Source organism: Nicotiana attenuata, unplaced genomic scaffold (assembly GCF_001879085.1).
Source record: "Nicotiana attenuata strain UT unplaced genomic scaffold, NIATTr2, whole genome shotgun sequence".
In the NCBI taxonomy this organism is placed as follows: domain Eukaryota; kingdom Viridiplantae; phylum Streptophyta; class Magnoliopsida; order Solanales; family Solanaceae; genus Nicotiana; species Nicotiana attenuata.
The window spans coordinates 1,087,231-1,114,963 of record NW_017670290.1 but is presented as its reverse complement, the minus strand read 5'-3'; the positions used below and the strand labels follow the sequence as shown (position 1 = coordinate 1,114,963).

Genomic DNA, 27,733 nt, shown 5'->3' with positions numbered 1-27,733 from the left:
GTTCCCTAGTGGTGGCGAGTGGCTATTCCCTACTGGAATAGAAAATGATGGAGATTGTTAGAATTGGGGCTCGATTGTCGCGAAGAGAGGAGTCGTCGTCGGGTCCTCCGCTACTGGGTCTGGGAAGAAGCGGATCGATTGGAATACTTGGGAGAAAAAATTGTTGATAAGTGGTGGGTCTAGATTGGGGTGCATGTTGCCGTTGAGGGTCATTGCTTGCTAGAGGCTTGGGCTAAAGGCTGCTAAGCCCCTGTTTAGGGTCTCCACTATTAGCCTCGCTAGGTGCGCAGGGTTTTGGACGATTAGGGTGACTCAATGGTTCCTTAGGGTGAAATTGTAGGCTAAGCCTTGGCCCTGTGGTGCCATCTTCAGCCACGATGCCAGTGAATGGTCCAGTGGAAGTAGGAATGTCACGATAATGGGTGGTTGTTGGGGTTTTTCCATTTTTGTATTTTTTTGCTTTGCCTCTTTGGGTATAAATGGGGGTTAGGTTAGAGGGTGGGTACATAATGGCATAATTTGGAGTGGGATTCAAATCAGAATCAGTGGTATGAGCATCGGTAATTGCATCTGATATTGTGGATTTGGAATTAATAGTGTATCTGTTTGAGTGGACGGAGGGTGTCATGTCACCTGAGTTTGGGTGATTTCTCAGGTGAGACACTTGAGTGTCCATGGATTGTGGTGAAGGTTTCACAGTAGAGATCTTCGTTAGGGGGAAGTAGGGGGCGTGTAGGTACTGGGGCAAGGGAAATCATTTGGGCTGGGGGGATCTGATTGGGCATGGTCCCCATTAGTTGGTTTGTTTGGGGAGTGGTGGCCTAACCCAGCAGCTCATATCAGATGTAGCCCTAGATTTGTGTTATTGATGTAAGGGTGGCATGTGGGCCGGTTAGGCCCGGGCCCGCGAGCTCAAATGGGCGATGGGCCTAAACAGGCCTAATCGGATAGAACCGGGACCAGGTGGTGGTGGGCCTGGAATTGGCCCGGTCCCATGGTTGAGGCCCGCGAGACCGAGACCGTTTGGGCCAGGGACCGGCTGGGAAGTGGGTCGGTTTGACCGGTCCTAAACGGGCCTAAACGGAGTTAATTGATGGGAGCCTCTTTTAATTCAACTTGGACGGTCCTAGTTGCTTTATCCGTTTCTGTCCCTTCAGCCCCGTTCCTGTTTTTCTTTTAGCAATGTACTTGGGTTTAGGCCTTTTTGGTTGGGCTATCGGGGAGTGAGGAGTGGGTTTGTGTTTGTTAATTGGGTCACTGGGCCGGTTGGAGTTATTTGTTTGTGTATTGTGCATTTTTGAATATTTAAAAGTTTTGGTTTCCCGAAACTTATTAGAATTTGCATCAAACATTTTTACCTGAATATTTTGTGATTTTTGTTCATGATGTTGCGAACTTCTTGCTCCATTGCTTCTTTCCTTTGTGGGTTGGTGGTTTGGCTTCTTCCGTCTAGCGAAGGTTACTGTTTTCCATCCGTCCTTGTCTTCCTTGGGATTGTGCATATCTGCGCATTCAGGAACTTCTTGTAGTGGTGTTGATGCAAGTTGCCTGAACTTGCAATTTTTTGAGGTGTGACCAATCCTACCACATATTATACACAAAGTCCATTCTCTTTCATAGATCACTGCCTGTTTGTGATCTCCGATGATGACTGATGTTTTCACCGGGGTTTCAAGTGGGACTTGAATACAGATACGTGCATACCTTCCTCTCAGAGTGGAGGATGTGCACGAGAATTAATTTTTAATAATTTTCCAAGCTTTCTCCCAACTTTTCTAGGTTTTCTTTTATCATAGAATTTTGTTGGCAGTTGTTACAGACGAATCCAAATGGCGGTGGAAGATAATGTAGCTTCTTGTGGGATGAATTTTGGTTCCCATTTACGTACGGATAGAAGTTCCTAGAAATGAACCATGAGCCTAGATGCAGTGCCTTAGCCATATTTTCCTCTAAACCAAACTTGACAATGAAGAAGTCTCATCCTAAGTCAATCAAGATTAACTGTTCGGATAGTTTTCAGAGGTCGGTAAGTTTAGATCGGATGTAGTGGTGAGGCATTCTACTACCAAAGACCTTTATGATTACTGAAAAGCGTCATGGCTGGTATAGGCGTTTCTTATCTTCCCGAGAGAGGGCAAATGAGCCATGAATACATTTTCCTTTATCATCTTTGATGTTTGGGGAGGGTTCCTCATCGTAATACTATGTTCCGCTTACTGCCTGTTTATCTAGTTATATTTTCTTGTAAAATTGTGTTGGTATTTCTTCCACATCTATTTGGTTATTTTTATCCGGTGATTCCGGTGAGATAATTGGTGGTGTAGTATTTGTGTCCATGTAGGTAGTCTAGGGAAAGGGGAGACCTTCTCTCACCGATGCTTTTTTAAATTCAACCTATGTATTAAGTAGATGCCACTTTTTATCGAAACCGAGAATTCACAATTTTGTGTTATTTTTTTCTCGTTCGTCATGTCAAAAAGAAAAATTCGATAATGCTAGTGATGGTACTTTGAAAGGTGTTAGTAATAGGCTTGAGTAAACAGTCGTTGTTGTGTTGGTTTCATCAATGTATATTATTGGTTATTATCAACTCGATATAAGTGAGTGAGGCGAATCTGTGATTTGATATTTATACAGTAAGGTATTTATAAATATTTATTTTTTAAAATATATACATGATTAGAGTAAAAGTACTAGGTCCTGGCACCTATAGATTGTGGTCTAGATCCACTACGTTGTATAACATTTTAGGGTGTACGAGAAGCTTAAAGAGGAGTACCTTGCGGTTACAAGATTTTATGGAAGTTCATACAGAGCGAAGACTCTTAAATTGATAGTTTAGTCCTTACTTATTTTGTTAATTTCACAAATACTATATTAGTTAATTTGTTATTTCTCACTTATTTTTTTAAGCTAAAGTTAATATACCACTAGGTAGGGTGTCCTGCCAAGTGGCTATTTTCATTTATATAAATCATATGCTCCTTACATCATGTAAAAGATATGAACTTGGCAAAAATTTTAAAAGCTAATACCAATAGTCGCTCACTTATTTTTCGATTTCCGTTCTGCATCTTTTCTAAAACATTTTAAACGGAGAATTGTTTTCAGCTTGTAAATGTGGTAGGAATGAAATTCCTTCTCTTTTCCATAATCTACCTTAGTCAAAGCAAATCCATATTTTGTCCAAATAAAATTCAATCAATTATATTAGTACCATAAAACATATTAATCCTATCTTTTGCAAGAAGCAAATCATTCTATGGTTTCATGAACTCAAACTGATCACATAACTATAATCTGTTTGAATCTTTAAACAAACAAATCTCGTAAACAAGAAACCAAATACTATTAGCTATAAGTCACAAGCACATCTGCTCCCCCCCCCCCCCCCCCCCCCACCCACTGTACACAATCTTTAATCACGTTCTTAGTTTTAGTTAGTAGATCCCAATTAAACAGATGAACTACATTACAGCAACATCAGCAACATCAGCCCAGCTACCACTGCATCACTTAGCTGCAGTATCGAATGAACACCAGATTTCATCGGTGGGGTCGGATTATTAAAGCTTCCACTCCTTACTGGCTCTGCTGGTGGCGGAAATGACATGACAGCAGGAGGGGCTGCTACTACAAAAGGTGGGATTGTGACATTGGGACAATGGGGCGGAACAGGTGAAAATGTAGAGTTATGATCATCAGATGACAAAGTGGTAGGTTCCAGTACTTGATCAATACCATGGCAAATGATAGAACCAGATCCAGTACATATATTGGGACTAACTATTCGAGCATTATTGAGAAAGAAACTTTTTCTACCAGAATTGTTCACCTTAAGTACAATGTCAGGTTTTGAAGTTGGTATAATAGAACCTGTAGGAAAATGATCGAGGTAGTCGAAAAGTAAAGGGGAAGGGATAGAATGTTGGAGCAAGAAATCTGAAACATCATTTTGTGAGATTAAGGTTTGGGAGAGTGTCTTGTCTTTTGGCATCAAGAAAGTGATGTTTCCTTGAATGAAGTCAGGAGGGGCCATGTTAATGAGCATGACAAAAGTGAAGTAATTGGCTTTTCTCATTTCATCAATGGCTTGTAAAATGTCTATGGTTTTTGAGGTAGTGTTTGTGGCATAAACTGATGAAATCATAATTGTTAGGAGTAAGAAGAACAAGGTCATAGGATTATTGGCCATGTTTTGGTTTATTGTGTGTCAATTGAGTTGATATGACTTTGTATCATTTGATGATCTTATTTTTATCCTGGATAATACAAATATTATGTGTTCTACTATTTAGATGGAAGTTAGCTAAAACATGCAATTTTGCTGCTCAACAACTACACTTCATTCCGCCTACATGAATGGAAGTCTTTTTGATCTTGGGACGTTACATGTACATATACATATATATGTATATAACAGCCCATTCTTTATAACATCACTTCACTATAACGGCCAAGTTTTCTTTGGAACCAATTTTTCATATTGTGTTATAATATATGTTCTCTATAACAACACGTCGTTATAGCAGCAAAAAAAATGTCCAAACAAACGAGGTTGATATAGAGAGGTTTGACTGTTATATACACATACATACATGTTCGTTTTCTTCCCTAATTTCTGTGTATTTGAGGAAATTGAAGAATTTAGGTTATTTCTACCATCTAACATCCTTTGACAAACAAGGGAATTTAACCAATATCACATGATTCAAGTTCTTAAAAAAGGAGAGGAAAAAGAAGAAAAAAAATGAAGAAAGATTTCATGATTTAGAGAAAAATTAAAAGGTTTTTAATCTTACTTTGGAAGTCTAGAGTTAATTTACTCCAGTCTCAATCAGCTAAAAAACCAGATGGCAGAAATTCAAAATTTCCATGTTTAGCAGAAGAAAGAAGTGAAGGGGGACACTTCAATGACAAAAATGTCTATTGCAATTCCGTAACACCAATGTTGTTGTAAACCAAACAATTAAATGAATAATTCCGGTCCAAGATGATACAAAAAATGCTGAATATTCTCTATCCAAGTCCAACTCAACTAAACTTGCTTAGTTCTGCTTCCACTTTGCTAAAAATAGTTGAGCAGCTTGTATGACGCCAATTTCATTGGTGAGATGAAAAAAATATAACTCCAATTGATATGCAACGAATCAAACGTACCAGCACTTTTTGCCATGATATTAGAGCAGCTTAGTGAGAAAAATTCCGAGGAAGAGAAGATGATCATGGGAACTGGAACGATCCTCCAATTTGCGTAGTGCCTGCTGGAGGATTAATTGCCACCCAAAGAAGGGAAATGGTGATAGCAATAAGTCCTGACCATACAAAGACAATGGTGGGTGTCCTGCCTCTTCTGCCCATAAGCCCTTTTGCGAAGGGATAGAGATGTGCCAAAACCCAGAAACTGAAGAATACACCCCCTATTAAACGGCTCCACTGTGGTATAACACTATATATTGTCCTGCTAAAGCCAACTGCTATTGCTATCAAGTTTACCATCATGATTGTAATGGGTGGGATCATGAGGGATGTCCACTTAACCAAATAGAGATCAGCAAATTCATCGTCTTCGTCATCACCACCTGATTTTGACGTCAAGGTGAAAGAAATTTCGATGCCAGCAACAACTTTCAGGAGCCCCTGAAGCACAGCAGCTAAGTGAGCACTTGTCCCTCCAATCAGCCAGAACTGCTCGTTCCTCCACAACTCCTCCAACTCAATGCCTGACCACTTGACCTCGAGCACCGCAAGCATGCAGAGGGTGACTGTAATAGTCAGGAGGTACACAAGGAAGGTGACATTGAGTGTTTGGACAATGAACTGACCAGAGAACAGGGAGAGTGCTGGTAAGAAGCAGTAGACAATTAAGAAGATTGATGTGAAGGGATAGATTCCACAATTGAGGTAAGCAATCTTCTGTAAGAATTTCATTTTTGAGCTGGCCAGAAGGGCATTGTTTCGGGAGAAGAAGATTTCAACTGAACCAGTAGCCCATCGAAGGACCTGGTGGAGCCTATCAGTGAGATTAATAGGGGCTGTCCCTCGGAATGCATCACGTTTGGTAACACAATAAACAGACTTCCAACCCCTGTTGTGCATCCTGTATCCTGTGACAACATCTTCAGTAACTGAACCATAAATCCATCCAACACGTTGTCCCCACTCTGTCTTTTCCTCGTACCAGCAGGAGATGACACTGATGGCCTCTGCAACAGTTGAGGCATCAAGATGCTCCCGAGGAATGGTCAAAGCACCAGGCGGCCGTCCATTCTTCACAGCTGGATGATCTGCCAAAGGACGACCTTGGAACTCCGCCACCGGGATTGAATCAATAAGGACTGCTGAGTTCCCAAAAGCCTTAGGAGCCAGTGAGAGGTTCATTTCTTCATCGTCCGAATCACCTAGTCGCAAGGCCCGATGCTCTTCTGGTGCATTAACATGCTTTCTTCTGCGACCAAAGCAGCAGCTACAACAACCGGATTGGTGCTCCTTGGAGCGAGGAGGGTCAAAACCATAGAGGGCTACCCTTCGAAAGAGACATCCAGTTCCCACATACATTGGACCCTGTAGCCCATCAAGGGCCCTCATGTTGCCATCAAAGAATACAGTATTGCGATTGGCATACCTATCAGACGGGTCAATGCCCTCAAACCTCTGAGGGAACTGCACATAGCAAAGACGATCCCCTCCCCTATCCATCATGAAACACATACCTTCCCTGATAGCCTGGGAGTTGTAAATGTAATGGTCACAATCAAGGTTAAGAATAAATGCACCATTGGACATGATTGCGGATGCACGAACCAGGGCATTCATAGCGCCTGCTTTCTTGTTGTGATCATAGCCAGGACGCTTTTCACGAGAAACATAAACAAGCATGGGAAGACGGATATCAACATCAGTCAGGTCCATAACCCCATCCTCACTGTTACCATGCAGTGGATCATCACTTGGAGGTTTCAACATCACCTGCATATTTGAAAACGTGATCATATTAATAGCTTTCAAGAATCTATCAATTTGCAGCGGTATTGCAGGTGGAATTCCAAAGAATTTAGAGTAGACTCTTAAGATAATATTACCTGTATTATTCCAGCATGATCCCCCTTGGAATGCTCAGGTCCAGAAGTCAACCATGTCCCAGGCCAATGGGTTCCATCAGCCATCCACGTAGCTTTTGGGATCTTTACATTCTCTACAGGTTCATCCTCGGTCTTCTGCCTCTGTTGCTTCATGGCCTTAATTTCTTCCCTTGCATGATAAGCATCAGACCTACGGCGAATGGAGTCTGGCAAGCCATTGATACGGACCTTAAACTCATCATACTCACGCTTTGCCCGCCTACGATCCTTAACAAAGTCTTGCTTTACCTTGTTTTTGTACGGATCCTTCTTTAAACTGAAGTAACTATCTGGATTTCTAGGTTCAATGTTATGTTTACGACAAAATGGTACCCATAAATTAGCAAAACTTGCAGCTTCTGCCATTGCCTCAAAAGTCAAAAGAGCCCCTCCATCATCAGAAACATAGCAAGCAAGCTTTTCTACAGGATAATCTGCAGCTAGAATGGACAATATAGTATTCGCAGTCACAAGAGGAGGTTCCTTCTCTGGATCAGCGGTAGAGACAAACATATCAACGCCAGGGAGATCAGATCTCCCGGTAGGATTGTTTGGACTAGGTGATTCAAATTTGTCTTTCAAGACACCAAGATCAGTAGCACGGTTGATAGGGCAAAGCTTGGGCAATTGGTCAAGAATCCATGAAAAAGCAAACCATATTTCACAAACCACGGACATCCCCCACAACCAAATTGCATCATTGTTGGGATGTTGCACTCTCCATGTTAAGAAAAGCCCAAGTACAACAAACCGAACAGCAACCAAAAGTCTGAACAGAAGAAACATAGGAAAAGAAAGTATATATCAGCTCAAAATGACTGGAACCTGTAGATTGTCATTGCATGAGATAAATGCTAGACAAAGCAATGAACCACTTTTTCTTTCCGTCCTGTTTATTGACAAGGGTCCTTTGGATTATCAAAGAGAAGGTATTTAACAGTAAACACTAGAACAATAGTGATAGCAGTATTCAATTGAGGATAATAAGAAACACATTCAAATTTTTCTTTTCTTTTATATCTTATAACAACTAAAAAATCATAAAGATAGCAGTGATTTTTTTCCTTAGAAAGTAAAAGTCATTAAAAGATAACATTCGATATATTGCACCCCTGAATGGTTCAAGTAGTAGCAACTGATAAAGGAAAAAAAAATGCAACTATACCATCTAAGTGTCATTCAAGACTAACCCAGTAGTGAAACACACATAGCATATGTTACGAGAAAAATGCAACAACAACAAACCCAGTATAATCCCACAAGTGGAGTCTGGGGCGGATAGCGTGTATGCAGGCCTTACCTTACCTTGTGAAGGTAGAGAGGTTCCCAATAAACCCTTAGCTCAGGAAAAGCACAGTCAAAACATTGTTGAAAAGAAATACAGTAATGGAGAAGCCATGGAAAAGAAGCAGTAAGATAACCGAAGCAAAAGAAAAAAACGGTAGTAATACGAGAAAAATCATGCATTTATAATTTAGTGGAGAACTGAGAAATTAGTCGACCGATTAAAAAGTAGCTTAAATCAATGGAAAAACTACATGTCAGGACAAACGAAGCAAAAGCAGAAGAACAAGCAAGCAGCTAGTTACTTCAGACCCGCCAAAAGGGTGATCAAGTACAGCGTACAGCTATTAGTATTAATACTAAAACACGACACAGAAGGACTCTGAAGAGTAAAAGCGGAAATAACTTCTCACCTGTAAGGACTTAAGATTGCAGCAGGAATTTTCAATTTGCGCGTAAGTGGCCTCCATGGTTTGTTCATCAGCTCAGTAGGCTCAACAATATCATCATCTTTTCCATTTGCAAATCCACCTTCTTTTGGCCATATAGCGTTTCCATACCCATATGTGCCCCTTGTTTCAAACAGCCAACGGTTGTGATCAAAATCTGCAGTATGGCTCCTAATCAATGCCGACTTAGTTGATTTCATAATTGACAACCTTCTCTCCATCTTTGACATCCCAGCTGGCGCAGTCAGAGGAAGCGGCCGATCTTTTCCACTCGCTTCCTCCCAATCAGTGACTTTATATTGCTCCTTACACCCAGGACATATACCATCACCAGTTTTGACAGCATCCAGGTAACAGTCTCTGCATATCTTGAAATCACATTCACAGGGAACAATATCAATGCCCCTTTCATCACTCATCACTTTAGCATCACATCCTGGGATAGCACATGACGACCCTTTTGCACCCGCCATTTGGGGATGATTTGCCTCTGATTCAATCACCTTGTCCATGAGATGGGCGCGTGTAACGGAATTAAAACCACCCGTGAACAGTGAACTTGATACATACTGCTCTTCAACCTTCTGAGAAATAGAATCCATGGGCTGATTGTCAGGAGTCGGAGGGAGATGTACCATATAGTTCATATAGTCACTGCTGCTAAGTTCACTATCAAGATCATCTCTTGAGTAGTTTACATATCGGCCTGAGGAAGTCCGCCGCTGGAAAGTCACATGTGGAGGAAGTGGAGGTTTGCCATGCTGCGAATCAGGCAAATCCGAGGAATTTGACACAGATGATCTACTAGCTTTGAATGATTTTGAAGCCATTTCCAAAGACTAATTAAGATATAACGCCAGATCCTGAAGAAAGAAAACATTAACCTGGTTCAAGTTCCAAATTCATAGATAAATATCATTATCAACATGCTCTATCGTTATCCTTCAGATCATGGGGCAACAACCAAATACTCAGATGTAGACATCTGGAGATCATAATTCACTAAGCATTCAGAAAATATAGTATGCTAATGATGAGAAATGATTAACAAAGACAGAGCTCTTAAGTCTTGAACTATTGGTCGACTAGGATTCCAAATGTTTGCTTTTTTTTTCTTTTCACAAACTTGGCAACCATATAAGCATGCACCTTATAAGAAAGATGCACAAATTTTACATGAAGTTCAACTGAAGTCAAACTTCAACTCAATTGTACACAAAAAGCTAGAAAACTAGCACAATCACGTCTCATAATCAGATTAATGAGATCAAGATGAACAGATCCAGAATAACCTTTTCATAGATTACCAAAACCGAGATGTAAATAACAATTAGCAACTAAAGTACATAAAGAAATAACAAAAACAGCTTCATTCATTGGTCACTGCTAATATGTAAAGACCTTTATAAGACTAATAGGGAAAGCAGGTTATACCTTTATAAGAAATGCTAAGCCATCATTTTGAGAATTGAAAATTCCAAGAGAACTGAATCGCTGCAGCAAAACCAATTTGTTTACGCAAATCTTTACAATCTAATGCTAAATCTGAAAGATTTTCAAAATGGGTAATGTGTTATGCAACTGTCTTCACAATGCTTGAAGCTTTTTCAGAAACTAAGAATGGGATTTCGTATCCTTTAGCTTGAAATGGAAAATTAAATAGCTCTGGAAGTAAATTAAAGGAACTTGTAGTCGAATGCCGGCTCTCTACTTTCAATTTAAAGCGTTTTTTTGCTCTCTTTTCACTTCAATCTCTGTTTATAGCTTTAAATAATAAAGAGGAATAAGTAGAAGATATGGAAAATTTACAAGGAAAAGTTTCACTGTCTGTCTTACTACAAGATGTTCTGTAATGGCGTGTTTTTGTCCTTTTTTTTCCTTTTTAAATATTTTGTAGGCAAGGACGAAGAAGCAAAATTTCGTCTATTTTGAATTATTTTCTCAAACGTGGTGTGGGGTGTCGGAAAAGGGCAAATCAGATATTACTCGCAATGTGGAGGTTATTCTTGGTATCTAGTGCTGACTAGGACTTTCGAAAAGGAAAATGATCTTCACCAAAAGGAGAAAATAATAAAGGGCCTTTGACATGTAGTAAAAAGTGCTAAAAGCAAATTGGATCATTACGATTATTTTTAAAATCTCTTCCGCTTTGATCCTTTTGTTGGAGTTATTGCTCTTTTGGTGGCTCAAACTCACGACCATGGGGTTATAGGTGAGGGATGTTGATCGTTTGAACAATCCCCTCGGGTGGATTATTATGATTTAACGACAAAGCATTAACAATTGATTAGACACTTATTAGTTCAAATAAAACTATAAAAACTCTATTTTTAACGGTCGATGTGTTCAATAGAATGAATACAAATGCTCTTAAATCTACAAAAAGTTAGTCCAGTTTAACTATCAACAAAATTCAATTTGAAAAATTAAACCAAAGATTTATTTTAAAGCAAATGCAATTGGATGGATAATGTCCTAACTCCTAACTGAGAAAAATGGTCCTATTTAGAGAAAAGAGGTCAACTCTAATCAATAGTGGGTCATCGTCGAAAAAGCAAATAAAAAAAGCACCTCGAATTGTATCTAATTGCAAAAGTGCCACACAACATGGGCGAGATGATGGTAAACGCGTAATTAGCGGAGCACATGAGGACTTCACGATCACCGTTTTGTCTACCTTGACAATGGTGGCCCAATTTTTATGCTATGTATATACATAAATATATAAATTGTTCGACGCGGGAACGTTGGCTGGCAACAACTCTGTACCCACTTAAAACGTCATTCATTTGCTCTCTTCGTATCCTACTATTTACCACTATTATTTCTATACCGCAAATGTGCCAATTCTTGCAAAATGCAGTCGTGGCTTCGTTACTTTCAGTATGTCGCTTTCTCAGCTGTAATAGTTGTTAACCCATTGGATGATAGTTTTGTGAACCAATAATATGTTGGATATTCTTTTCGGGATAGTTATGGGGACCATTAAGGTGTTCAATTAAAGAAAAATATAAGCACTTTAGCACTTCTTGAACTAGAACCACTCGCCCTCCTTAGACTCAAAAATCCACCGATGATAAAGGCCTTTTTACATTTACATATGCCACTTATGACAGTGTCGGGAATGCAACTTACTCCAATAGTATAAAGGAATGGCTACATTACACTACTTCAGAAGTTGTCCCAAATCTGATGCCGAGATCCTCTGCGGAAACAATGATTACTTATCGTGCGGAAAGGAATGCATTAAGAGATAGGCAAGAGGAGAATTTTTATTTATTTATTTTTTTTTGGGGGGGGGGGGGGGATAGGAAAGAAGAGATCATGTAATACGATGGCATCTAGAAACATAAGATGGTCGGTGACTTATTGCCAGGAAACTACACAATTGCAAGTGACACAGCTAATGCAACATGCGAAGGCAACCATCCAAAAACATGAGCACGATCTATCATGATTTCATGATATAAAGAAATTATTATCATATGTGCCTCGCACGTCCCATACGCAGCCTTGCCCACCATACTCATTGCACCCATCCCCTTTGCCACTACCATCCAACAGTCCAACACTACAGTTGGGGAATTAAAAAGAAAGCATGTGCATCCATCTCTCACCACATGCGTAAACTGTTAAAATACTTTTTTTTTTCATTCATGTGTTTACATCTAACTAAGCAGTTCAATATCCTATGGCTCCACTAGCTGTATCCATTACCTGATATTTCCGAATTGGAGACAAAGATCTGTATGACAATAGCAGCAAATATAACCATCACTTCCTTAATGGTATTAAAGGAACCGGGACCAAGATAGCACATATGCCGCACTCCTAAAAAACTAGTTAACGCCTCAAAAAATTCAAAACCTCAACATCTCAAGGCCTCCATAAGTAGCAATCCATGCCATCACAAAGTGAAGAATTCTTCAGAAATCCACTAAAGGTGCATATACAAATTGCATAATATTGAGTTTCTAAATCAAGCTATCATAATATTCTTTGGGCAACATTTGACACAAATAATAAATCAGAATTTCCTCACTTCTGCTTACTGAATCACATATTGCTAGGTCTCTTAGAACTACATCAAATGTTGAAGTGCAAAATAATATACGAGGAAAACAAAAAGAAACATCTGTGATCTACAATCAAGATAATGGACCTGGGCTTGTAACATTGGGACGACGGCACTCACACGTGCACACGCTTCTGGATCCTTTCACCACCCGCTGTGACCTTCTAGTGTGAAGCTTGATGTTTACCAGCTTACCTGCCATCTGGTGAATCACCAGAAAATGAAGGAAAGCAAAATTCAGGACTCTATTACCTCTCATACTGCAACTCATAGATGGCATAGTCGAAATAGATGAAGAACCCCCTCCAACCAACCAAAAAAGAAGAAGAACATACTAAAGAATAGCCCGTTCCGCAAAAAGAAAAGGGATTAGTGAAGCAACTTATCATTATACACCATTGCATGGATAACTATTTAGCAATGAAGCATCACGAGAGAATCAAAATGTACAACAAGAAATCTAATGAGTACTAACAATGACCAACTCTATAAATCTTAACACAAGTAAAAGTCTGCAATGAATGAGAAGAATGTCAAAAAAATTATGGGACTTTCAGCCTAGAGAAATCCATTTGATTATATCATACAAAGTGTTTCTCCTACTTCACCTGAATAAGCTGTTTCCTTCGCAATTTGCTCAAAGAAAGTTTAGTTTTGATCCATAGATAGATAAAAGAAGTGGAATGATAGGAATGGAAACCAATACTTGAAAAAATTTAGTTAGTTAGCACACAAAAATCCAACCGTCACGAAAATAAAAAATAAAAAAAAGAAAAGGAAACCAGTACTTCACAAAAGTGAAGACAAAAATAACAACAAACTAAAGAGAAGTAAATGTCGAACCATTCTCCAGACTAAATCTTCAGGACCTAGCGGCTGAGCTGGATGAGAATAAAGAAAATGCCTTGCATACTGCATTCATAAGGAAAAGCATTTATTTTTCCAGCCATTCTATGAAATGAAAGACAATGCTACTTCTAAGTGATAGTCTCAACCTAAAAATCTACGTACCTTAGCTAAGTTCACTTGCATCTCTTTGATTTGAGCTGCACTAACACTTTTTAGGAATGAGAGAAGCCATCCTGGTTGCAAAGCATCACTAGAAGAGACAAACAGAGCAATCTGCCAAAGAAAAAGTGATAAACAAGAGTAAGAGCCTCATACATAGTATGCAGTTTCATTTCTTCATCCCTTCCCTTCCATGTTCACTCTCCTTTAAGGAGAACGGAGAAACTTTGTTGGGTAAGACGAATTCCAGCTTTGATGCAATTAGAATTAAATATAGAAATCAATGTCATACAACACCTGAGGAAGAGGTAGTTGCTAGAAAAGTTATGGGAAGTTCCCTAGTAAACTACTATACATTGATAGATGTAACTTCCTCGCAGACAACCAAAAACTACTATAGATTGAGATACGTAACTTCCTCTTAGACCATCAACATTACAACTGGCCTTGAACTAATACTGCAGCTTTTGTTAACTAGGAACACTTCCTATTATGGGCTTCCAATTACGAGGATTGATCATCTTAACCTTGTATTAGGGGCTTCACAAAAGTCTGGATGAAAAATCTGCTCTAAAAAGAGAGCCATTACCATAGTCTGATTTGCTTTGAAAAACATTTCACCTTTTTAACACCTCTCCAAGATATTGATAGAGATTGAAATAAGAGTTCCAAAGTAACTAATACCTTCCGATAATCAAGAATCCCCTCAAAAGGAAGCTCTAGTTCATCGCTAACTATGATAGGAATGCAGCCACTGACAATTGCATCAAACAATCTGGCTGATGATGGGGTGTCACCAGCTGGATTTAGGCAAAATATACTCCTGTTTACCCAAGGAAATAAATAAAAAGCACACAAATTAACGTTTGAACTGAAGAACACCTTCACTTCCAGAATTTAAAGATTACACTCAGACAGTCTAAATCTTACTTGCGCATGCCACTCTGTGCTGCTGCTTTTCCTCCTTCTCCAGCAGTCCCCTCCTCAATGAGTACTCCATCTGCACCACGAAGCTCTTCCACAAGTTTGGAACGTATCTTCCCACCCTGAAAAGAAAGATATCATAACCACAGCCAACCATAATTCTAACCACTCTGTGGAAAAATACCCATTCTGAAGAACACAGCGCATGGAATACTTAAGGAAAAGTAGATTCAGAGTCCATTGCTTCTAATTGTAACTATGGAAACTACTACAGTAGCAAATTAAACCTTACAGACCAATCCAAAAAAGAAAAAATTAAACCTAGTAGTAACAGATCTAAGTTATAAATATTCCATACAATAAGGCAATAGTTGGGCATCACATTCTGCACCCTAACACTATAATATTGAAAACAAGGGAAAATAGAAAAGTTGTTAGTCTGGTTCAAAACTGCAAGTAATTGATAGTTCCGCATCCTCCTACTGTATAAGCATGAAAAAAAAATTCCTTTCACCATCTCATTCATTTATAATCAAGAATGTCGTGTACTGTGTATATATAACTTTGGAAGGTTACAAGGTAGCATCAACTACATTAGAAACTTCAGTTCCTTACTTCATAATGGGAATATGAAAAGAGAGAACGATGTTGCAAGATTGTCCATGTTCTTCCCTAGCAATATTAAGCAACCGGTTCCTAGCACGATTTAGCAACTAGTTCCTACCGAGATCTTCTCTTAAGATGGAAAGAAATAAATAAGTTGTTATTTTAGGATTTCACAATTGCACAAACGTTTGCATCCTCAATTAGCTTGAAAGTTCTTTTTCCACCATTTCATGCCCTGCCCTCAAATATTTTGAAATCTGCTGATGCCAGGATATTTTGAAACCTGCTCATTAAAGGCCAACATGGTAGCCTAGAACCTATTTTACTGTCATAGGATAGCCCAAATTTTCCAAAACATCATAAAATATCATCTTTTAACCAACTTAGTACATGAGCAGTAACATCAACTTAATGTGAACCGTTAAACAAACTGAATAAAACTTGCTTATTAATACAAGGTGAATCTTACAGCATTTCTTTTAAGTCTCCCCCGGAAAAATAGCAGCATAGATCTCTTTGATGAAGATAAACATTTTGCATCACATAGATCGACATTGGCAACATAAGGAAGTATCAGGTCTTTCTCGAGATAAACTTGCCCAGGCTTGTACCTGAAGTTCAAAGTAACCACAGTAGATGATGTAGAGCTGCAATAATTTTGATAGTTGTAGAAATTAGCAGTGAAGATACTAACCAGTTCCCTGTTGAGTCCATATCTGGGAGCAACCAAATAGCTCTCTTCATAAACTTGCGGACAGATTTGAAAGACCAAGGATGATGAACTGGAAGTATGTGATCTCTTCCCTCAGATCTATTCCAAGCTGGTTGATCCATAACCCATTTCAAAGCTTCCTAAATTAAGAAAAGTAATAACGAATATTGATTTACGATAAAACCACGGCTAGACAAAGTCTAGCACCATCTTCCACTAACATAAAAAAGTCTTTAATCCTGTCACAGAATCCGAAGTTCTATTTAAATAGATAAAAAGTATCAAAGTTTAAGATATCTGTTCTGGTGTTCAACCATAAGGATGTGAAACTAGAAAATTAGCAGTTACTCTTTTAAATTTGATCATGATAGGCTATATCAAAAAATTTGTGTAGGTACAAGTTTCGAGCATGGTAAATTGAAAAGGGGAAGGAACAATCGTTTAAAATACACATTGATACCAGGTTCCCCACTCAGAATTAAGTCAATTAACCAATTGTGGGACAAGTTTACAAGTTTTCCTTCCAACGGGAGAATTTTCTGTCCCTTTTCCCCCAAATCTGCAAACAGAGCATTGTAACGAACACAATGTAAACGCTTAAGACTAGGTTATGGGACTGAAACCTCGATGCAGTAGAAGAAATTAGTATGCTTCATCAAATAAAGAATTAGTATGCCTATGAAATAAGATTAACGAAGAAAATGTAGCTTTGATTGCAGTATTAGAAATTTGGACCAGACTGATTCCCAAAATATAGTCAGGATTGTGCTTCAGTCAAAAACAAAAGTTGTACAGACTGAGTGCAGCTTAAATTACTCCTAATCACGGAAAATATCACATTAAGCAAAATTCAGCAAAAAAAAATATACTAAGTCGAGCAAGAGGATGTCAGGATTTTAATGTGAGTTTTACACCAATTTACTTATTATACCAGGTTACTTACTATTTATTTTAGGTTACCAATCAATGCTTATTAAATAATTACCTTTCGGTTTATGTAAATATTTTTTACACCATCTGTGCATATAAATCAAACTCTAAGTTCAAACAGAAATAGTAAAGAATCAATAAGAAATAGGAAAAACGTTGAAGAAGTGACGCACTCACACCCTATAAAGAGCCTTGCATTGCTGCTTCTCCATCAAGAAGAAGCTAATGGTAGTGAAAAACGGAATGTAGAACAGGTCAGCTTCCTCTTGCTTATGTACTCTAACTACATTCTTCAATAGCCTCTCTGATTCTGGTGCTATTAAGTCGGCCCATAACCAGTAATCAATTGAATGCTACACAGGAAATATTTCATCAAAATGAGCTAAGCAAATGTAATTAAACCAATAAATGATGTACTTATATTTAAAGTGAACACTAGAAAATTACCTGTTCAATTAAGCGGTGAACAGGACTACCATTAGAGGTGAGATTCGAAGTCTCTCTATACGTGTTATGAAACAACCAGAGCAAATCATAAGTGAATTTTGATGGCATTTCGTATACGTAAACTTTGAGAGGCGAAAAAGCAGGATAAAACGGCTCATCATAAAGCCTTTGATTCTCATTTTTCCAAATGGAATCGTCCAGGTTCTTAGCATCCTCAACTGACGTTGTTCCTGAAACTGTATCGTCACCGGCCGTCGGGGATCGCGGAGATTTGGTTAGGAATTTCTCGAGTGAAGCTACAAAGGAGTAATCGATCTCGGAGTTAGGGTTTCGGGAGGAATAGCGGGACGGGGAAGAAGAGGAGAAGCTGGAGAAGATGTAGAAGAGAAGGGTGAGAGCGAGGAATGCGAGGAGGAAAAGTAGTGCCGGAGATCTGGGTTTGAAGGTTCCAGAAGCAGCACTGTAATGTCTTCCGGCCATTTAGATAATTGAATCACTACTCAACGCCACAATGACACTTGAAATCTTTAGTAAGCTACATATGATTCATAATTGTCTTGTTTGGCCTTCTAACATATATTTACCATTTTCGATAATAGTCTTACAATGATGATATATGTTGAGTCACAATTATTTAGTAAGTATATATATATATATATAATAAAATAATTATACGAATAAGTTAGGAGATTCAATATATACTACGTATACGGAAATGCATTACCTAACTACACAGTATAAGAGTATCAATTGACTCCTCGTTAACAAAGTGGCAGCGCCACTGTATATCTTCTCCTCTTTGATAAGCTTAATAGCAAATAGGTAGTCTATTTTTACTTTTAATTCTTTATATCTTATTTCTTCTTTGTTAATTTTTGCCTTTTTTGGATGTTATATAATTTCTTTCTGTAAAATTTTACTCGTATCGGTTGTTTTCATCATTCAATACATACATAATATGTGTTTGTAAATAAATTGATCTCACTTAATCATGATTAATTAATACATATTTTTGCCTATTCAACTAAAGACAGCAAAAGAATTTTGCACTACCTCCTTCTCTTTCAATTCACTACGACATCAACACTAGAATTTGTGACAGGTAAGTTGAAGAAAGTCCATTTCTTAATTGAATGTACAAATTGAAAATAAAGTGTACTAGTTTTCTTGAGATGGCAATAACGGATCGTCAGATGAAGATTGAATTGTGTGAAAAGACTATTAACAGCATGCTGTGCCAACCTGAGTGACTAAAGATATTGAATTCAACACTACCAAGCAAATTTGTATTAGACCAACTAGGGACTGTCATAACTGATTAATTGAACATTACAAAGGATATTTTTATGTTAATTTTATGGCCTTAATAGGTGTTGATTCTATCTTATATGTTGCCCCAAATCACGGAAGAGTGTCCCTATATTTGAACCAACAGTCTTACGGCAAGGGTATATTTGGACCCGAAATATAACGAGGGATATATTCTCCAAATTATCTTAATTCTCAAACGGAAGTTCACAGACATGTAGCATCACTTAGAAGTTAGAACAACTGAAATGGAGTCACTACTGACATGTCTCAAAGCACTGACACGAGATCAAGAACAAATATCATCCAGTGAAAAACAAGCAGTGTATTTCTTTTTCAAGCAGCTAAATCCCAAAAGTTCAAACATTAAAACTATAAGTAATCCAGGTATATGTGGAGACCAAATCGACGAAGTTTCTACATCCATTTATGAAGGTTCAATCATGAGCACAAGAGTTGGTAGAAATTGAACAAGCCTGATATTAACATCACCAAAGCCTGTGGATTCCAGTATTAAGTCAAATGCACGGGAAGGAATTCAAAATGATATGAGATCATCTTTTGGTGGTTGCTGTTTCTTTGTGTCATGTCCTGATTCAGATGTGCCACCCGCTTTTTTACCAAAAATCATCTCATCAAGATCATCCATCATATCGTCATTCCCTCCGTGAACTGCAGACCGGGAGCCTGCTGGTTTTCTGATCAAAGCATCTTCTTTTCCGGCACGGGGGGACTCATCAGGCTCCACAGCAACTGGAATCATGGCAGGTTCTGGCTCTGATGAAACAACCATAGGTTTCTTCAATTCGTTGTACTTCAAGAGGGCCTTTTGGACTTCATCATTTATATTCAGGGCTTCAAAAAGGAGGGCCTCATTATCTCCAGCAGTCTCGATGATTCTCTGAACAGTATTGAGGGACTGGCGACACTGTTGTACTAGCGTAGCTGTCAAGTCATCCTGCAAAAAATAATTTGAGAGGTAGGCATGAAATTAGAGGAATATGACCCCAGTATTCAAGGAGCTAAATCCACAATCGCGAATTTCTGTAAGGAGATTGCTATCATTCAGCAACAGCATGACAAGGGGTGGCACAAAAAGTATTTTCCATCTAATAGTTGGGGGCAAAAATAGTGGCCTTTTCTGAGAAGCCCCTTCAAGGAAGCATATACCAGAATATATTTCAAAATCTGGACAGTTATCCAAAATAATCTCCATAAAAACCTAGACAAATTCTGGTTCAACTAATAAAAGAAACAGTTAAAGTACACCAATTCCTAAAGCAAGGGTGAGAAACGTGAAACCAGAATTGGACACTGAAAAGATATACATGCTGACACTGACCAAAAGGAATAATAGAAGGGGTGTTTAGAAAAGGAACTTCCATTAATGATTTACTTGACAAAGATCTAGCCTATTACAACTTCACGATCACAGCGCAGCTCAAGTTGATGGCCGCTACTTTTAGAATAGAGACATGACTAGTGTCTTTGCTGGTTTGCAGGATAGCTCCTATGATTAATCTATAAATCTCAAATATTTACTCATATCACTAATTTAAGATTCAGCTGTTCAAAATGTCCACACAAGTCTATAGCACTTTAAGAAACTCTTTTTTAATGAAATAAAAGGTATATAGCACATTAAGAAAAGCTCATCAATGACAGCCCACTCTAACATAAACTTTGGCACAAAGTGATGGAAGGCTAGCTATGAACTTCAGACTGTCAAACAACACCGGAATTCATCCAATTCATACAATTGATAAACATCTATATTAAGAAAGAGACCTTGGCCTCACTAAATGTTTTGCACCAAAAGTCACACGAGGCCTCTTTTCCTCTTCTCAATAAGGTCCTTTATCTTATTCTGATCCTTAAGCACCAAAATAACGTATGAGCCCCATGTAATCGCATAACAAATAAACTGATAAACAATAACATTGGCAGTTCTTCCCCTCATAAGAGTGTAAAATAAACCAGATAATCAACTTAGGGTGGAGGGAATAAGAAAGGAACATAATACTTCAATGATAAAAGAAACATATACTTGTGGTGGGAGGTACTAGTCGAGGTGCGCGCAAGCTGGCCCGGACACCACAGTTGTGAAAACAAAAAAACATATATGAATTACTAACTAGTTGCTATATCTTGCCATATTTCAATTGCAAACCAGTGAGATTATAATCTCTACCACCTAAAAATGTGCAGCCACTTGCCACCAAAGTACTATAATGCACCTAGAGCCGTGTCCTTTGCAGAACAAATTAAAAAACCAACGAAGCAAAATGATAACCACACTTGACCAAACAATCTTATAACATGCACAGTGGGCGACAAACCATGCACCACAATACTGAAGTTTTCCTTTACCTAGGAATTGCACTGCCTTTTTCAGCCACTACCTTTACAGTAATAGGCAGTGGAATACTAATGAAGGTTTAGTGCAACATTCAATACTCATTGTAAAACAACTTATAAGGATTATATAAGGTCACAGGAAAACAGTAAAAATACTTGATGATTCTTTTCCTTGTTTCAGGATAAATCAGAAGTATATAATGCTATGCCATGTAGATGTCATCTTATACATTTTGCAAGTACACACTAAGCCTCCCAATATCTAGCAAACCATTATACAGGTTAAAATTTCCTGCTTGCAGGAGTACTTGATTAATCTTTCTATCTATGCATTAGTCTGATGGGTTCTGAACTTCTGATATTCAGTTATTTTACCCCAGAAGATTAAGCTCAAACACTATTAACCAGGAAACTGCGGACATATATTCCAGTCCCAAATTGAATCTCTGCCCTGACATGTAGGTGCAGCCACACCTTATGTGAAGTGGTTCGTCCGATATTCTTAATAAACATTTATACATAAATAATATGAAAAACACTAAACGTTGATAAAATGAATATGAACGACACCGCTTGAGAGTAACAACTTCCAGTTCCGCTGTGAAGCGCCATATTTCTTTAGGAGAGGTAGAGGGTTCGAACATCTGTTTTTTAAATAATTTCCGCTTTTAAACTGCCAAGAAAAAGGTTCCAACGAGGTTTGAACCCACGATCCCTTACCCATTAAGACCAAAATCAACCAGTGGGCCTACAATCGAGTTTTTTAAATGAATCGACAGATAAATTCAACTCTATAATAGCAAAGTGTAGCCTAATTTCGGTAGCGCTTAAGAAAATTCCTGCGTACGCCCCTGCTGACATGAAAGCTTGAAACTTTTTAAATTGATCTCCTCTACCACCTTTATATCACTCGCTAACAAGAAGTGGTCCGCATCAAAATGCACAAGCAACAATAATTCCATCACAGTATTCCAACACTAAATGCACCAAATATAACAAGAGAAAGCTTTAAATGAAAAGAACAAAACTCAGTCTTGGGGTGGAGGGCTCGATATGTTCAACTGCATTATAAAAACCAACTACAAAAAAAAGCGCGAGAAACCTAAACAAGTATTTAACTCTGCTAGCCGTGACCACCAAAATCCAAAACTTGTTGGTTAAAATAGAAACTACTGCATTGAAAAACTAAAATTATATCTTCAACTGCAATGTCAAAAAACCAGCTAACATGTCTGCAACAAGTTGACAATTTTAACATACTGTAAATCCTTTCCCACTCATTAAATGGATGACACATCTTTAAGGGTTTTTTTTATAAGTGACTCTTTGTAAGTTTTTGGAACAAAAAGATGAGAGGAAGAAAACTTGATGTCTTGTTCTTCATTGTTGTCCAGAAGTTCAATTTTTCCTTCCAAACATAACTCAGAATCTCTGTACATCGCCATCATCCATTCATATCCATCTTTTCTTTCTCTGCTGTATTAATTCATGTGGATCTCAAACAATTATTGTACGTCAATCACAGATGAGTTGGGATCTGAATGTATCCTTTTTTTGGTCAAACTGAGAAAATTTTAGTTAACCAAGTAAACAATATACACAACTAGCTCATTTGACTCTAGAGCTAGATCACACAAATATAACCAAGTCAAAAACAAACTAAGGATAAAGACTGCATAAGCTATCAGTAGCTAAGGAGCTTAACACCTTCTATGTATCCATAATAAAGACTAATTCACTACTAGCAATCCATCAATATATCGTTGATCAGACAATTGGTTAAGAAATGAATTCTTTGCATAAAACAACATCACCATGTAATATTTGTACTAGGCAACAATTTTACCACTAGTTTTCCAAATCCAGCCAACTCATTTGGACTTGAATACAACTAGACTTGATATTTCATAATAGAAAGCAGGCTTCACAGTTAGAGGGCATAATTTAAAAATGCATAAATCACATAGCTAGAAAGATATTTATATGTAACAAAAAGATGAAATAATAAAGCCCCAGTTTTAGATGTTCAAGCTGGCTTTGAGTAGCACATGAAGTAAGCACATTTAAATGAATTTTAAGTTGAACTTGAGCTTGGCTTATATAAATTTTGCAAAATTTGAGCTCAAGCTTGGCTAGAAACAGCAGAAGCCCCCAAGGATGAACGAGTTTGAGCTTCAAACTATATGTTTATACTAACTATTTTAGGATCACATTTCAAAATATTTAAAACTTTGGCACTATTAACATCAAAAAGATATTTTGATGTTGTGGAAGAACATGAGCATCCAAAGTCTTGCTCTAGTGTAAGAGCGCATTCGCGTGATGTGTGGGTTAGGGGCGCATCACGGTTCAAATCCTACTGCAGATTGGGAAACCCTTTAGACAACTCATGTGGGACAATCTGATTTTAGGTTCCCACATGAACTTTAATATGGAGCTACCAGTGTGAGAATGAGTTCTTCTTTTTTATTTGTTAACCAATGTGAGAATGACATACCGAAGGTTTGGCTCTGATATGATGTGAAAGATAAAACTGAGCATCCACACATTAAAGTAATGGGTGGAGTAGCACAAAACCTTTATAAACCTCTTTAAAAAAATCTTACATAACTCATGTGAGCCAATTATATAACTTGACTGATTTAATCAATAGGATGATTCTCCATCTGTCTCAAAAAGCAGTCCTACTTTCTTTTGTGGTCAGCTCAGCCTTAAATGGTGTCTACTTCCTAATATGACATAAAGTTTTATGAAGCCCGCATTTTATCTCTCAACACAAATTTTTCCTCTATTTTACTTCACGAAACAAAGTAAATGATAGACTCCAAATGTTCCCCAAACATAATAGGTCCACACTGATACCCTGAGGATGTATTAAGACGAAATCTTTGATCCTGAGATTGACATGTTTTGATAGGAATAAAACAGAAGTACCTGCAGAGCATCCTGCTGAGGTGAAGAGGACAAAACCGTTGTCAGAAGCTCTACACTGTTTCTAGCCACATCAAATGCCTCCTTTGTCTGTTCAGCTGAAAAGTTCTCCTGTGGAATTTCATGTTGGATTTGATGTGCCATAGTAACATCTGGTTCTGAAGCTGACACTGTTCTTGGAGGAGTGAAGATCGGAGCTAGGCTTTCATGGTCACGACCAGGAAAACGTACCCCTCTAGATCTCAAACTCTGGAAACAATAACAAAAAGGCAGGTATCACACAGGAATGTGAAGAAATGAATATCAGAAAGTATGTATCCACTCTTCCATTACTGAAAGAATCATTCATGTATTTGCTACAATGTCCTTGTCTAAATTGTAGTAGTTTGACAGTTGGAGGATGTATATTAGAGAAAAGTCCAGGCTAGTAATCTACTTGCCAAGTCAACAAAAACAAAGAGACAACCGAACATTTGACCTCTTAAAATTTTTCTGAAATGAAGGTGAGACTGAACATCTGTAATGATACCTTGTAAGTCTCTTCATACACAGGTAAATAGCGAAGCTCGCTCGATGATTCTCCCCAAGCTTCAATTAACACCAGGGCCTTGTTCCGATTGTTAACAACAGTTTGAGGGTCATCAATCAACTTCACCATCTCATCCAGAACCCTCTCAGCTGCAATCTCTGAGAACGCCTTCTCGCAATTCTTTGCAATAGTTTCAAGTAACACCAACCCTAAGTACTGAATCCTGGGGCTCTTCAGCATTATCCTTTTCTTCACGCCCCTAATCAGTTCAACACTATTGATTCTATCGTGATTAATCATGTCACAAAGCTCAAGATTCATAGCCCAATCAGGTTCATCCAGAGTTTCAGCTGTGGCTTCCTCAACAAGCTTATCAGCCTGATTTGGGCCTTGGAAAAGCTCCTTCATCTTGAAACTCATCGAGCTCATTCCAGCAGTGATCTTTTGCCCAACCTCCGTCCCCCCAATCTTTAAGCGCTCCCCAAAGGCGCTGACTTTATCCAACAAATTGTTGTCACTCATTTTCGATTAAATCTTCCGAAACTCACTTCTTCGACACTTCCTAGATTAAATTCTTCAAATCCTTGCCTCTACACTATCTCCAGCTAAACAGGCTCAGAGTTATACTGAAAATGAAAACAAAAAAAGAAGCATAAATGATTGACCTCAACAATGATACATAAGTTTTCTTCTTAACGATTGACCTTGCAGGAACCATGTAATTATATTCAAACCCATAGATTACTGGATATCATAAATACCTAATATGGTCTATTGCTAGGGTTTACTAATGAAAAAAATGGAGAAATCAAAAAGCATCCACGAGACTCGAACAAATATAATAGACACCCGGTAAAGGACTATAGTTATTAAAAGGTTTTGATCGTGGGAGAAAACTATATGAAAAATATCCCATAAATTAATAGGAAAAAAAAAATAAGCAATTCAAAGTGCAGCAGAGTTGCAAAAAAAAAAAAACAATCAAATTTGTACAAGTTCCCGACTTGAATTAAGATTCCAGGTAAGCAGATCAATTTTTTCGATATAACTCTGAAATTGAAGTATATTAGGAACAAAATTCAGCAACAAGATCGCATAAAATTCTACCTTTTCAAAAAACACAAGAAAAAAAAAAGGAATACGGCGATCACGAAAGAGAGTGCAAGGACTGAGTGACTTACCTTGAAACTGAAAAGCTTAGGATCGAAGACTGTTCGATTGCGTGTTTATGAGAATATGACGCGTAACGCGACTGACTTCTCTCTCTCTCTCTCTAGATGAAGGAATCTTCCGATGTTCCTCGAGAATGGAGACCAAAGTCTTCTACTTTACCTTTTATACCTACTCCTTTGCTCGTGCTAAACTGTATTTCCGTATTAATATTTCGTATGCATACCAACTACGCTTTAAATGCGATTTCTTCTTTTTCTTCTCTCCCTTTCGTGAATTTTATGCATTTATTTATTTTTTCTTTTTACAACTCATTGATCTTTTTTTTTCCCTTTTCCACCAAATCATTTACTCCCATATATAGTTTGTTTTTTTTTTTTTTTTTTGTGATCTTGATATAGTTTTTCTTTGATATAGTTTTTCTTTAGGGAAAAGTTGCAGTACATTATAATCGGAGATTTATGTAAAAAAAAATCGTTATATATAAATAGATGTACTAATTAGTTGTATAGTATCTTCTGAAGACATAAATTTTCATAGGAGTATCATTTATTGGTAAATATATAGAGGAAATGTTTATTATTAAAGCCGGCTTTACATCTCCTATTATGCTGGGTAAATGGCCCAATTTGCTCTCAACGTAAGGGATAGTCATAGTTTGCGTCTTTGCTACTTTATCTCTATTTTGTCAATAATTCTTATTGGATACTGCACCGAACTTATGGCATGCCTGTCATTTTAAATTGATTCCAGCTTTGACGCCAATCGAATTTGTTGAAATTGTCCTCACAAAAAACATAAAACTGAACTATTGGATCATTCAAAATATTGTAGTAATTGAGAGCAAGAATTTCAATAATAACACTGCTTTAATATTATTTGTAAGCGGATACAAGGATTGATTTGAGTCGTGTTAGGCATTGTCCTAAGAAACTATTTCAGCAGTGTGAAATATCTCTCCGGGATTAAACAAGTCTACCTCTAGTAGGGAGGATACAGGAATCAGCAAAATATTAAATTACAAACCCAGCTAGCTAGTAGGAAAAGTAAATAAAAAAGGAAACAACTAATATTTAATATTGGACAACAAAGGAAGAAAAGAGGCGTGAAAGGAAATGAAAGAAATGATGTTTCTGTTTTGTCAAATCGGCTGAAGGGAAGTCCCGCAAAAAGCTTAAGGCTTTTCTTGCCATTTGTCAAGTATAATTGTCAAAACTTGCATACATCTTGCCACATGGATGGACATTTGTCCACTTTTTGAAAATATCACAACAGTTTCCCCACATATTTTCAAAAAATTCATACAAAGAGGAGTAAGATTTGTTGGATTTGTATGGTCCAAATGCAAAAGGTTTGGTATCTTTTGGACTATGAACCAAACTTAGATCAATAAAGTTTAACTCACAGAATTACTGGTGAAATATAATATTTCTATGAACCAATAACTCTTATTGTAAGTCGGAGATTTTATCAATCACATTTCGGTCCTCGATAATTTTGCTGTTCAACGCGGTTTTGCGCTCCACAGGCCATGCGCGTGCCTGGTTATTCATGAGAGCTCTAGAGACCAGGCCAAAATCTCATAGGAGCGGCCCCACTCCACTCTCATATAGGTGAATTCATCAAGTGTATACTACTTTTAAATACACAATCTATACGGAATATGAATTTCATTAAGAGTTATAACTCAACCTCTCAACTAGTAGCAGTCAAGCACTCTTTATTAGTGCTTCAATGTCAATATCAACTTGTTATTATCCATATGAACCTACTTCATGGGATCTCCAATCGCATAGGTTGGGTTACCATCTCTATTGACAACATGTCGGCCTTAACCACATCTCCTTTGAGGTTTGAATAATTAATATTCTTCCCACGGGT

At 37.9% G+C, this 27,733-nt stretch overlaps 4 protein-coding genes across 5 annotated transcripts; all 4 read right to left on the bottom strand.

Moving 5' to 3' along the window:
- Positions 1-3,427: 3,427 nt before the first annotated feature.
- On the bottom strand, positions 3,428-4,359 carry LOC109237333 (FAS1 domain-containing protein SELMODRAFT_448915). The gene has a single exon (XM_019403629.1). It carries the CDS (start codon positions 4,193-4,195, stop codon positions 3,473-3,475), a length of 723 nt encoding a protein of 240 aa, XP_019259174.1. The 5' UTR covers positions 4,196-4,359; the 3' UTR covers positions 3,428-3,472.
- A 495-nt stretch (positions 4,360-4,854) lies between these two features.
- LOC109237332 (cellulose synthase-like protein D3) lies at positions 4,855-10,716 on the bottom strand. Its single transcript, XM_019403628.1, has 4 exons — positions 10,289-10,716; positions 8,819-9,717; positions 7,083-7,890; positions 4,855-6,969 (listed from the first exon to the last, which is right to left on the bottom strand). Exons 2-4 carry the CDS (start codon positions 9,682-9,684, stop codon positions 5,224-5,226), a joined length of 3,420 nt encoding a protein of 1,139 aa, XP_019259173.1. The 5' UTR covers positions 9,685-9,717; positions 10,289-10,716; the 3' UTR covers positions 4,855-5,223.
- A 2,045-nt stretch (positions 10,717-12,761) lies between these two features.
- Positions 12,762-18,172, bottom strand: LOC109237331 (probable arabinosyltransferase ARAD1). Its single transcript, XM_019403627.1, has 9 exons — positions 17,557-18,172; positions 17,289-17,462; positions 16,162-16,319; positions 15,937-16,078; positions 14,868-14,983; positions 14,622-14,760; positions 13,941-14,051; positions 13,773-13,841; positions 12,762-13,131 (listed from the first exon to the last, which is right to left on the bottom strand). The coding sequence occupies exons 1-9, from the start codon at positions 18,034-18,036 to the stop codon at positions 13,003-13,005; spliced, it is 1,518 nt and encodes a 505-aa protein (XP_019259172.1). The 5' UTR covers positions 18,037-18,172; the 3' UTR covers positions 12,762-13,002.
- A 953-nt stretch (positions 18,173-19,125) lies between these two features.
- LOC109237330 (TOM1-like protein 2) lies at positions 19,126-26,105 on the bottom strand. 2 transcript variants are annotated; one of them, XM_019403625.1, is made up of 4 exons: positions 25,864-26,105; positions 24,683-25,308; positions 24,157-24,402; positions 19,126-19,822 (listed from the first exon to the last, which is right to left on the bottom strand). In XM_019403625.1, exons 2-4 carry the CDS (start codon positions 25,202-25,204, stop codon positions 19,403-19,405), a joined length of 1,188 nt encoding a protein of 395 aa, XP_019259170.1. In that variant the 5' UTR covers positions 25,205-25,308; positions 25,864-26,105; the 3' UTR covers positions 19,126-19,402. The 2 variants fall into 2 exon arrangements, with proteins under 2 accessions (XP_019259170.1, XP_019259171.1); XM_019403626.1 differs by lacking the exon at positions 25,864-26,105 and adding an exon at positions 25,790-25,826 and having other exon boundaries at positions 19,214-19,822.
- Positions 26,106-27,733: the final 1,628 nt, after the last annotated feature.